Source organism: Amphibalanus amphitrite, unplaced genomic scaffold, assembly GCF_019059575.1.
Source record: "Amphibalanus amphitrite isolate SeventyFive unplaced genomic scaffold, NRLGWU_Aamphi_draft 000027F_arrow, whole genome shotgun sequence".
In the NCBI taxonomy this organism is placed as follows: domain Eukaryota; kingdom Metazoa; phylum Arthropoda; class Thecostraca; order Balanomorpha; family Balanidae; genus Amphibalanus; species Amphibalanus amphitrite.
The window spans coordinates 359,165-372,086 of record NW_024881523.1 but is presented as its reverse complement, the minus strand read 5'-3'; the positions used below and the strand labels follow the sequence as shown (position 1 = coordinate 372,086).

Sequence of the window (12,922 nt, the reverse complement as noted above, 5' to 3'; positions counted from 1 at the left end):
TATAAGAGCTCTCAGCACAGCCAGACTGGTTTTAACAGCCCTCAACTCACTCAGACGATCACTAACCGCTCCAAACTCAATCAGATACGATCAAACGACTCTCAGCACACTCAGACGAACTCTGGTTCGTCTGGCTGCCTGGCTGACTCTCATCTCAACCCGACGAACTCTTACACAGCTCCAGCTTACTCGGACGAGCTCGTACAGACCAAAACTCCAACATACGAGCTCTGACTGACCCAAAACTCCCACATACCAGCTCTGGCAGACCCAAAACTAGCCCAAATCAACCCTTACAGGTCTAACCTCACCCAGACGAGCTCTCACAGCTCCCAACTCACCCAGACGAGCTCGAACGGCTCTTCATCGAGCACATCGTCACTGGACACGGAGAGTCGACCCGGCGAGCGACGGGAGTGAGGTGCCGACCATCGGCCCCGACACAGCCGACACCGGGCCGCCACCTCCTCCGGGCCGCGGCTAACCAGGTTCGTTTTACGACGTCTGGCCGGCGAGAACGGGGCGGATACGGCCCGAGGAGGCCGCTCCACGGGCACCGACAGCGAGTGGTGCTGCCGGGCTGACATGGCGCGGGTCGATCACCTCCGCAGGACACACAAAGAACACCACTGACGCGCGCGGCAGTCGAGCCTCGCCTCCGCCGCCTCTCCCACATCACGTTCGCGCCACCACCGTCCGCGCCAAATCGGCGGCGCGCGCGCGGCACGGCCGTCTGAACACGACTGACGGCTGCAGCGCCGGGCCGTCTGGCGCTCCGCGCTCTGCCCAGCTCTCTGCTCTCCCGGCGGCGTGCACGGCAGAATAGCACCGGCACCCGACCTGCTCCGAGCGCCCGTCGACCGTCACCGCTCGCCGCGCCGACCTCCAGTGACCGTGGGCACACGCCAGGTGCGGCGGCGCACCACCACGGCGCGCACGCACGCACAGCGAGCCGTTCCCAGCCGACCACCGCCCGCACACCACCCAGTGACATTCAGCAAACAGAGCTGGTGGAAAATAAACGGCCGGCCCAGCGGTCCTTCAGGCGGCGCCGCGCCATCCACCTCAATGGGGTTGCCACTAGTGCTCGTATAAACGAGCGAACGCCTGTTACCTGACGTTGTTAGCGCGGCAATGTGGGCTCGGGGCTGGGTGCTTGGACTCAGTAGCCCAGAACGCCCGGAGGGAGGGGTCAGCGGCACACGTACTCAGCACGTGCGCCATAGAACGTCACGCTCACGACCATCATAGCGCCCCATCCACAGCTGACCAACAGCCGGACCCACCCCGGCGACCTGTGACCAAACAAAGCCGACCCAAATACCCTGACGGCGGGGAGCGGGTCGCCACAGACTCCCTCCCTCCTTCCCCGTCCCGTCCCGTCCCGGCCCCACCCGGCCGCCAGCCTGCCCCCAGAAGAACGCGGTGCATATTTTTAGGACGACTGCCCGGGTCACAGTCGCGGGCGGAGCGGTTTGTTTGCCAAAATCGCACCGGTGACAGTGAGCCCGGCCAGCGTGGGACCGACGCTCCAAACTGTGAGACGGTGACAGCCAGGCAGGCAGATGGGTTCAGACGTTCTTGCACTTTTGTTAGTATAGGGTTGGATGCCCTGCTTTGATGCTTTGATGACCGAATCGATATAATAATGGCTGTTGATACCAAAACACAGCAACACGAACTCGAAAAACAAGTTTGACGCTGCAGCTCAGGTCTAGAATCGATGATACCAGGTATGAACTACCACCCCACGACAGTTCTGGTGACTTGGTAAATGTCGGGTGCGTCACGACTATTGTTTGCATAACTACCCAGCTGGTCGACGGAGACCGACTCCGTGCGGGCTGCGGAAGTTGACCTGGGTTAGGTCAACCTTTTTCAACTCATCATTGCCCTCATGATGACATGAGACCCACAGTCAAAAAGGATATGACCTCTGATGTCCGGAGCTATGGGTATGGCGGCATCACTGCCGAGGCGCCGGAAGATTGCAAGCCAACTAAAACTCAGTCATCTTACCTGCAGAGGGACTTCTTCCAATTTACAGTAACGGTTTCTGGCCAAAAAGAAAACCATGACACCACATCACAGAAACTCCTTAACGGAAACGACTAAAGGGATTATTCGCTTGTGTCTTGGATGAAGCCTGCCGACGTTTAATGACACAGTTGCTTTTCATTTCAACACTTCTGCAAAGCCTCAGCCGGCGCCACATACAACATTCTACCACCTCTCCGAATAGGTGACTGAGTCCCTCAGAAAGTAGCCACTAATAACAGATCCAGCGCCAAGCCACACGACAAACGTTCATAATTTATGAGCAGCGATGGCGAGGCTCTTCTCGAGTGGTTTATATGATCTTTCCACTAACGACAGCTTGATACCGCTACTCGTGACATTTATGAGCCTGACTTGTGAACGCGAGTGGTATAACTGCGAGAACTGCGGGTCATGGCGCGCCGTCTCCATGGCACCTCTGAACTCGACAGCCACTGATCTCGGCCCAGTTGGGTCGGGTCGAGTCAGTGTTACCCAGTCAGAGCCGCACCCGTGACCTCTCCGTGACCCCGGCCGGTACCGGACCCGTGACCTCCTGGTGACCTCGTTCAGCGCCGCGGCACACACCGCCAATAAAAGGCCAGCCGGCCCCCGACAGAGACTCTGCTGGCGCAGCGGTACTTAGCCCGACGAATGGGCAATGGGGTGCAGCCGCACGTTGTCATGGCAACCCAGCCACCCGGAAGTATGTCGGGTCAGACAGTCCGTGCATGGCCTTTCGGACTGGTTGACTCTGCATGTTCTGTCTATGCAGTGGCTGGGTATTTGGGGATTAGGCCGTGTGTGTGTGGCGGCGAGCACCTGGTGCGGCCGGCCGAACGACTCTGGCGGCTGTCTGATGGCCGGTGGGGCCGCAGGGGCGCAGCTGAGCCCGCCGCAGACCGGCATACAGCCGCCGGCTCATGGGAGCGGCCGCTGAATGTGGAGGCCACTTGCAGCCGTCCCCGGCATTTGATCGGACGTGATGCCACTCGAAATGAGAGAATATAGCTGATTGACTTTTTCGGGAGAGGTGAATAAGTGTTCTTTTCCTTTTTTGAGATTCCAGCAGGGGCAGAGGGGAAACACAAATTATGACCTAACCAGGGCAAAATGTTCCCTGCTTGGACACGACGATGATCATCAGGATTAGAATAAAGTTAGGGTAAGGTGCCTAATTAGCGACCCTTTCCGATTTGCGACCTACCTCCCTACAGAAAAACTGGCAGAAGAAAACGGGGTAAAAATATCGTCAAAAGGTCAGCCATACTTTGGTTATCAAATTAAATTATTTGCTGGTCGTCGATGTTTCTGGTGGGACGTTTCAGGTGAGTTTAAATAAAAATGACGAGTTTCTTATCCAAAACGTGTGTGTTTGGGCCTTCTCTGATAAAAAGCGATGCACATTAGGATGATGCACCTTTTTAATTCTGAATCGACATTCCTTTTTCAATTGATTGCCGTTTTCCCATAGTGAATCGCTGAACTGTGCACAGCATGGCGGTTAAAAATGTGTCGCAACTCATATTTCCTATTTGCGCCTGACATGGTCGCAAATAGCTCAAGAAGGGAAAGAAAGGGGAAAAGAGAGAAATGAAAATGAGGTGTTGCTGAAGCTTGCAATGTGCGGCAGGGGATGCCAAATGTCGTCACCAACTGCAGGGGTGCCGAATTCAGCGCGGACCTCGAATATCATACGAGATAGCCCGCAAAATTTGGGTTTCCGCCTTCTTTTCGCATTCGGTGAATCACGTGATCAGTTTTTACGTACGTAAATGTGTTGGATAAACGTTCCTGTTCGAGTGATTGAGTGCTTTGCGTATAGGTTTCCTTTTTGAGATCATATTTCATCTTTTCAGGCGTCGCATGTTTTGCCATTTTTAATATGGGGAAACCCATAGACTTATTAGCGACCCTCCCCGGTCGCTAATCGGGAAGAGTTCCCTATTAGCGTTTTTTGCAATGGTTTGCCAAAATGCTCACTACAAATAAGTTAGTGAATATTGGGGCAGAAAATGACTATATTTTAACAGAAAAATGAACGATCTCTCCGAAAATCAAGCCAGTAATACAGTGCCACCCACAGAGCGTGAGCAATGACGGTTCAAATTAAGTGGGTCGCTAATTAGGCACCTTACCCTATATGTCAATCATGACCCGCGAACAGAAGGAACGAGCAGCCAGTAAGACAGGAACAGGATTAAGGTTCGAAAATAATCGAATTTCCATTCAAAGACTGATAATGCAATTTCATAAGCCTAGTCACCAGCTCGTAAAAATAACACACCTCGAAGGTCGTAACATAGCAAGTGTGATCTTAGTTTCGTCTTCGACGTCGAGTCAGCAGGGCATGCCGCTGCACTAGCGCCATCTGTGTACGGCGACGGCCAGCGCCGGTAGACGCCAGCGCCACCTACAACATAATCCCTCTGCCGCGCCGCCGGTCAGGCAAGTCTGTCCGTGCGCCTGTCAGGATCGCGGTGAATGGTGACGTCTCGGCGGTGCAGAGGGCGGGAGGAGAGGGAGAGAGGAGGGAGTGCCGCCGGTCAGCCGCGCTGATCCTCCGGTCAGACGGGAGATTGCCGCCCACCCGCAGTGGAGCTCACAGTATATACGGGGATGGGGGATGGAGATGGGAAGACGAGAAATGGCGCATAGCTCACCGTTACGAAATGCCTCATTCCTTTGGTATCCACTTGTATTAAAAGAGCCAGCCATGGACCAACTGCAAGTCAAATATAGTCTCAGGAATTGCAGACCCAAGCCTCCGCCGGTTCTAGTCAAAAGTCGTAACTTTTTCATGAAGTAACGGTACCAACAAGTAACAACACACCTGTAGAGCTCGTCTGGAGCTCGCATAGCCAGCGTCTACCGAGGCTTACGGCATAACACTGACCCATTGTCAGAAGCTATTTTATTCGTTTTATCTAAGACTGAGTGCGTCAGCATCACTAATGATACAGGCAATGCTCCTATGGCATGTCGGTATGTGGCCATGATGAGCACCCAGAAATAAGAACACAGAATAAAGCCAATCAGAGAGGACTGGATTATTACGCTCGGAAAGAAGCTCCACGGAGCCGGAGCCGTGCCGTGCATAGAACAGCGGGAAATCAATACGGAACACTGCTCCAATTGTCCCTCGCCGTTTGGCGATGGAGCGTTCGCAGCCCCGGGAGTCCGCAGCCCGTCGAGCTGGCTCGTCGGCCGAATGAAATATTCCCAGCGCCATCCAGGTCTGTCGACTGTCTCACTGGGCCGGTCGCGCGGGCCGGTCGCACTGAGCAGAGGCGACTGACAGTCTCCCGGTGCCGCGGGCGGTCGACCTTGAAGGGCGTTCGGAGTGGCGCCCGGACCCCGCGACAGCTGAGAGACCCGTTCACATCGTGCAGCAGAGCCCAGAGCCCACAGCATAAGCAGTAATTTGAGATCATCACATGTGAAGTACTCCCACATAAGTAAAGCCGTCCATTTGCTGTTTGTAGAGGAACTGTCCTACGGAAGCTTATATACTAAAACTGGGTCAATGATCCAATGTGTGTATGGTCTAATTGGGTCAGAGTTACATGGCCGGCCGCTGCCGGTGATCGGGGCGCAAGGCTGTCACCAGGGGGCGGGGGGGGGGGCAGCAGGGAAATCCGCACTCACGGCTGTGAGGGTCACTGTCGACAAATCCGCGCCCATTGCCACTGGGAGGGGTCACTTTAAGCCCATCCACACCCACTAGCGAGGGAAAAGGGTCACTAAGGCCAATATCGAGATCCGGGCATTAATACGCACTCATCCAGATAAATCGTTCATAAATCGTTCACAAAACGAGCTAAAGCCTGAAAATTTATTACCTGGGAAACAAAAAACTGTTAAAAATCCAACGGTGAATACTGAAGATTTTAAATTGTAAATGCATTGCAATAATTACAAGCCGAGATCCTGGCCCATTTGATGCGGCAGGCCAGACAACATTCAGATCATAATTTCCGGGCATTCCAAAGATGCATGTCAACTTATTCAAGAAACCACACTAGAGACTGCAAAATTATCGGAGCAAACGCTGACGGCGGGTGTTGGCTTGTCTTGGATAATACGACAACACAGCTTCTCCATCGAATCCACAAAAGTTTGGACCAAAACAAAACCAAAGTGTGTTGAACTCGGCGGATACCGTCCAGCGAAGGGTGCGGCTTAGCAAACGATCCGGGCTGTCTGCTCGCCTCAGCTGATGGCCGGGCGAGAAATCAGCACAGGCGACCACAGCCGTTCTGCGAAACGGCGTTCGGCCGAGGCCCGCTGTCGAGCCCCGCCGCCGCGCACACACCCGGCGAGTCGCTGGTGTGCGGTCCCACGGACAGACCAACCGCAGACGGATCGGTCTGATTTCGGAGGAGCGATTTTCTTGGGCGCTTGATCGACTGCCCAAGAAAGGGAATATCTATTAAATATTCACTTATCACTGGACGCTCGATGGGATCGAAGTAAAGGACCAAATTTGATTATAAGAAAGGTAAAAATGTCCGCCTGGTCCCCTTTCATTCGCCCTCTCGGTTCACAAAGCTCTAGGATCATGCGGTATTTTCAGCATACCGGTCGTTGACGTTCTCCCGGCATTCAGTCGGCTCACAGCACCGGCACTGTCTCAAAGACAGACGGTGACAGGAATTGTCGGATGACCGTGAGCGGGCAGCCGCGCCTTCCACCGGTGACAGCGCCGGACCGGACCGGCACCGTATCTCGTCAGAGCGGGCCGAGTCTCAGATCACGACCAGTCCCGAGGACACGAAGGGGTGAGCTGTCAGACGACTAACGGCACACGCTGGCCGCAGCGTTAGCGGCGCTGTGCTGCAGTGTTAACGGCACACACTGCACTACACTGGAAGTAGCATGAACTGCAGGCTCAACGATGGCCGAGAGGAGCAGTCTCACAAGTCGTTCATCGGCTTGTTAGTTGTTACCAGCATGACTTCACCAGTCACAAGCTTCTGCCTAGCATCTAGTCAGTCGATGCACCTTGCCCTTGACTGCATGGTTCTATCTTTTGAACAGTGAGCAGGGAATATAAGGGACAGTCAACCCCCTGTCTGGAAGACAAAGGCATGGACAACCCACCGCGTCACCACAGCAGACAGGCAGCTACTCGAGCCTACCGAGACTGCTCGCGTCAGCCGGCTAGTTAGACTGATGCCACTACCATCGACGTCATCGAACTACGCCGTCCATTCCATAAGAGCAGTGAGCTGGCCCCCGAAGTGCGCACCGGTCGTCCTGCGGCTCGAGCCAACTGGTGGCCGGGCCCGTCCCGACCACTCTCGCCGACTTAACGATGCAACACCGTCAGCTCTGACACAATCTCCCCCTCCCCGGACCAACACCACAGCAGTGGAACCACCGCGACACAGTTCTCGCACCGTGGCTGAATATACGCTGAACGGCGTTCAACGAAACATAGCTATTTTGCTGTTGCGTAGGTTGTGTTGGGAACAGAATGGGTGAACTATCGTCAGTTACAAATTTTGGAGAAACGTGTCGACTGAACAGGATCGAGTTTGAAGTGCAGCTAGAAGCGAGGTAGCCCACCAGACCGGGCACTGTGCTAATCAGGTCTAACATAGGAGCACTGGCTCCGGTGACAGGGTCCTCCTCCAGGGACCGACAAACCCCTGGTGTAACAAAGGGACTAAGGCCAATTAGAGCAGTAGCCGGCAGAGCGCTGGTCAGGCCGGCTGAGCAGCAGCACCAGCATCCTCCCTGACTGAGGAGCTCCAGCAGGCTGACCTGGCTGAGCAGCACTTATAGCAAACCAACCAACAGCTTCAGCCTGCTGAGCACCAGTTCGAGCAGCCTCAACTAGCTGAGCGACGATCCCAGCCCGCTCACCAGCAAGCCGATCCGGGTGACCAGCAGTTCCAGCAGGGTAACCAGCAGAAACCACAGACAGACCAGCAGTCTCAGGCGACTGAGCAGTGAGCAGCAGTCCCAGTCGACTGATCCCAATGTCGCCCTGTGATCGGTGAACCAAGGAAACAAGGGGCGCGCCGTCGGCACCGCTCCCTAACCGTCTCGGTCGACCGCCGGCCCCGACCCGCCCGGCAGCGCGCGCCAGTCGACCAGACAGCCGGAGCTGGGCGCTCACCCTGACTGAGCAGTGAGCGGTGAGCAGTGAGCAGTGAGCGGTGAGCAGTGAGCGGTGGGCACTGAGCAGTGCCCGGCAACGCGCAATCACTGAACAGCCGGGTCAGGCCGGACCTCTCCGCCTCAGTGTCTAAGACATTTATATAAGACATTCGTCTAAGACACTCGAAAACATTCTGAGACACTCTTAAGAAAAACGAACTGAAAATGCATTCACACTAAGAAGCCCGTAATCCCTAAGTCCATTTAAATCAATGCCTTTGCAACTATAAGAACAAAAAAAAAAAAACGAGTGTCTCACGCAACGTCAAAGTTAATGACAGGTCAGTCCATTACACCACCTAAAATAGTCGATGACTGCAGGTGACGACCAGTGCCATAAGGACTGGCAGTCCCAAAAGCGGTGGTTGGGCAGTTCACGGGGGTGTCGTATAAGTAGTTCGATACTCAAGGAACCACCGGATGTAAACCGGCAGTACCAATGCCGAGGAGCCAGCAGTGCACGAAACCACCGTTGTGTGGTTCGACAGTTCACGGAACCACCGTTGTCGTGTGGTTCAACAGTACACCGAACCAGACTGGTGTCGTGTATTCGACAGTCAACAGAACCACACCGGTGTCGTGAGGTTCAACAGTCCACGGAACCGCTCCAGTGCCGTGTGGGCCACCAATCCACAGAGTCGGCGGCGTCGCCGCGACAGGTGACTCATATCGACCAGAGGGGCCGGGGCTGCGAACCGCCGCGTCACTGGACCACCCCGAGCAACTGCAGTGGACAGCCGCGACCAGCCCCCGGCACGGAGCACGACAAAATACCGGACAAATGCCGGTAACGACACACGAGCACGGATAACAGATAAATAACGGGAGGCTGGATCACCGGCATCAGGCGAGAGCCACAGCTGATTTCGTGTAATGTCCAAACAAAAAAAGGTGTTATAAATCAATGATACTGGCGGGTCGAGCTAGAAACTGAGATAGACTCGACCAGGATCTCGGCAGACTGAATTAAGGACGGCGCCCAGACCAGTAACTACAGCCATCAGACATAACCGTCCACCGACAGTCGGTCGCAGTCGATCGCTGACCAATAACCCGGCTCAATATCAGCCAGACCGGCGGCCGGCGACCAAGACTCCGAGCCGACCCACCGAGGAGCCACGGCCCATTGCTCCGGCAATCCCGGCTTTGAGAATCAACGAGATAACCAGCTAGTCGATCGACGTCACGGACAAGGAACAGATCCTGTTCTTTAATTGTCACATGAGAAGTGCGGTGACGCTTGGCGACGCTTTGGAAGGTGACCAGGTACTGGTTGTCGCGAATACGTTAGAGGGTATCGTCTGTAATATTACACCATAACAGCTCGGTTATGGCAGCAATCAGCATGGTCTTACACGCTGAATTAGCAATGACGTGGTAGCTTTGTTCCGCATTAACAAACGTAATAAGAACAGGTATATTGTAATTTGTACGTTCTATTGCTCTGAGAGGGGTGTCCGTAGAAACGAAGCAAGAAGGCCAAAGGGAGGGCGATTTCGATATACATAGACCGAGGCTGTGAAGCTTCGATATAGACCACATTGAGACCGAGGCTGTGAAGACACAGTTCAGTCATCAGCGACAATTAGTGACCGACAGCCTACCTAGGAACAGACTATGTCCCGACAGGGCCCCCAACAACAGACCATGTGACCTCTGGGGCTCTCGGCAACAAATCCAATGATCGGTGGTGACCATCAGTGACAAATTCAGTTACCGGCAGAGCTCCTCCCTTAAAATAGATCCAGCGACTGGCAGGGATCCCCCACAGACATACCATGGCGTGCAATAATCTATGAACAGACAAAGTTCCCTGGGGAAGCAGAACCAGCAAGTCTAAAAGTTCATGTCTGCATCTAATCAGTCGAGCAGCCTCCTCGCTTCACTGTGACCTCATGAAACACAGCGTTTGGAACCGTCCCGGGGTGGGGGGGGGGGGGGGCGCCAACTTGCCAAGAACAATGCGAGCCTATCTGTTGCTAGCAAGCTGGAGGAGCACGAGGTCCATATCCCGGGATATATGGTGTGCAAAAAGGGGAATTTGTGTCCCTAATTTTCTATCGTGATAAAGAAATGAAATAACAAGTAGAGACTCGAGACAGTTGCACTTATATTTCAATAAATAAAAAAATCACTTTGGGGTTGCGACCCAACTGCTTGAAGTGTTGCCGATATTGATAAGCCTAAATGAATAATTCAGGCTCCAAAGATGGTGTACCTATAAGGCGCAAGCCCTACGAGTGTTCTGTTGGTCAAAAACAAATATTTGTTGATCTTTTGCCAGACGTCTGCCCCAACAGGCGTCAGCGAGTCGCTGATCGGTCCGTCGCCACCCCCACTGACCAGACTGAGTGAAGCCATGTGTGGGGTGCGGTCCGTTCCATACCCGGCCCGTGACGACGACCGACTGCGAATTGAGGGCGGACCAGACCACCCGAGACCGGGGAACGCGCCCGATTGGTGGCCGGATGCACATATGACCACCCATTTGCGGGAAATGTTCCCAGGAATTCTAGTCAAGCGGTAAATGAGGCGCCGGAAAATAAATAACGTGAAATATAGAAAACTGGGCGTGAATGCCCGACACCCGTGGTCCTTTTATGCATGTAGAGCACTAAAGGTACGAAAGCCGGAGGCAGTGCTGATAAAAATGCATAAAAATGAGGGCGTAATGCATAAAATAGAGCTCTCCAATCTCCCTGGTCTGGCAGGCTGCCATTTGCGAACATTGGGAGGGACTCCAAGCCGTGGACGCTGCCTGTACCAGTCGTTCGATTACGTCCTCTGGCGCCGCAGCTGGGCGCGTCACACGGCCGTGGCGTCCACAGGACACGTCACACAGCTGTAACGTGAGCTGGACACGTCACACGTCCCACGGCCTTGACGTCCCCTCGACACGTCACACGGCCGTATCATCCACAGGACGCGTTACACAGCCGTGTCGTTCCCTGGATATGTAACACATGCGTGGAGTTCACTGGACATGTCACGGCCGTGACGTCCGATGGATACGTCACAGTCGTGAAGTTCCTGGACACCTCACAGTCGTGAAGGTAGCTGGGCACGTCACACAGCCGTGACGTCCCTGGGCAGTGGGCATATCACTGAGCCGTAACGTCCACTGGCAGAGATTGCCTGATAATCCTCGCGAGTCCAGTTCTATTTGACTATTCCCATCAAATCCCGACCAGTCTGACAGAAACCACAAGCCCTTTCCTCCCATCTGATATAAGAAATCAGTGAAGTCAGTTTCGTCTCACAGCCCCACAGCCATTTTGCGCTCGGCTTGAAGCCCCACTACATTGTGCAATGTGCACTCCACAGTCCAACTGCGACCAGCCACTCCGACCATGCCACTTCTCTCCACCTACCTTAGCTGCTAGCCGCTTCTCGCGGTTCTTCCTGCGTCGGAAGTTGAGCCAGAACATGGTGCTGGATCCAACACCACACTGTATCGGTCACAAGCGCTGCCACGCGGCGGCGGGACAGCGACGGCGGCCCGGCGCCGACTCGTCCCACAAAGCGGCTGCACGCGCGGCAGGCGCGCTCCAGCGCCGACCGGCCTGCCGGCAGATCGATACGGCGCCTGGAGTCGACAGCCGACCACCTAGAGCGCCGCGCTGTCGACTGCCGACACTCCGATAGACCTAGAGTGGAGTGCTGTCGAGTGCCGACACTCCACTCCGATAGACAGAGTCCACTCCGATAGACATAGAGTGGTGCGCTGTCGAGTGCCGACACTCCGATAGACCTAGAGCGGTGAGCTGTCGACACTCCGATAGACATAGAGCGGAGCGCTGTCGAGTGCCCGACACTCTCACAGGCAACTAGTTAAAAACTGCAGGCCCTAGACAATCCCGACAGGGCTAGAGCGCAGAACTGTGGAGTGCCACCACTCCAATAGACCTATAGCGCCGGGCTGCCGACAGCCCCTTTGGCACTCCCAGTCCTCGGCGTGATGGGTCTGTCGAGTGTCGTCACTTCGACAGACACCTGGTCGGTGGAGCTCACGATACTCCGACAGCACTAATAAGAGTGCCGCCGTCGCAACATTCGGAGTGTCAAACAGAGTGGTCAACCACGCCACTCGGACAGGGTGGTGGGGTTGCCGGCACTCGGAACATCCTCAGTACGTCAGCCACAGCTGTCGGCTCCAGCTTATTGTACCGCACGTGGTCAGGTCCCCAGTGGTATCAGCGGGCCGGCCCTCAGGCACATACTCGGTATTTCACCCGTCAGCAGGCTCTGGGAAACCAATGGCGACGCTGGTCGGGAAACAGGGTACTCGCATCACGTCTCAACCGCTCCTAATTATACTTTCAGAGCCTCGAGATCAGAGAGAACAAATCCCTGGGCGAGATCGTTTGGAGATTGTAGCGAAACCCACTGCTTAACCGGATCAGAAGTGAACGAGGACCATCTTCAGATTGAGCTGATTCAAGTCCTCTTATCCATTCTACAGTTTCTCTTTCATTGTTGCGTTTTCATTTCGTGACAACACAGTAAGAAATATTGCAAAGTGACTATGAGATTTACTATTTAGCTTGTAAGAAAAAACTATGGGATAATGCTGATTAAATAAAAGCATTTCAGTTTTATTAATCTTAAAAAGGCAATGGTATAAAATACCCCCCTTTCCCACCCACCCAAGGAAAAAGTACAAAAGTTGAATCTCAACATAAGCTATTTCACCAATGGCACAAGATGGTGCATAAGC

General features: G+C 54.4%; 1 protein-coding gene across 5 annotated transcripts in view; it reads right to left on the bottom strand.

Moving 5' to 3' along the window:
- Positions 1-12,922, bottom strand: part of LOC122364123 (microtubule-associated serine/threonine-protein kinase 3-like) — a 118,326-nt gene that overhangs the window by 78,179 nt on the left and 27,225 nt on the right. Inside the window, exon 1 of one of the 5 annotated variants that reach the window (XM_043334238.1) lies at positions 342-745. The exons of the other annotated variants lie outside the window; for them this stretch is intronic. Within the exon in view, the coding sequence (XP_043190173.1) occupies positions 342-587 (246 nt within the window). The 5' untranslated portion in view covers positions 588-745. Of the gene's footprint in view, positions 1-341; positions 746-12,922 lie in introns of those variants that run through there. 5 annotated transcript variants of the gene reach the window in all.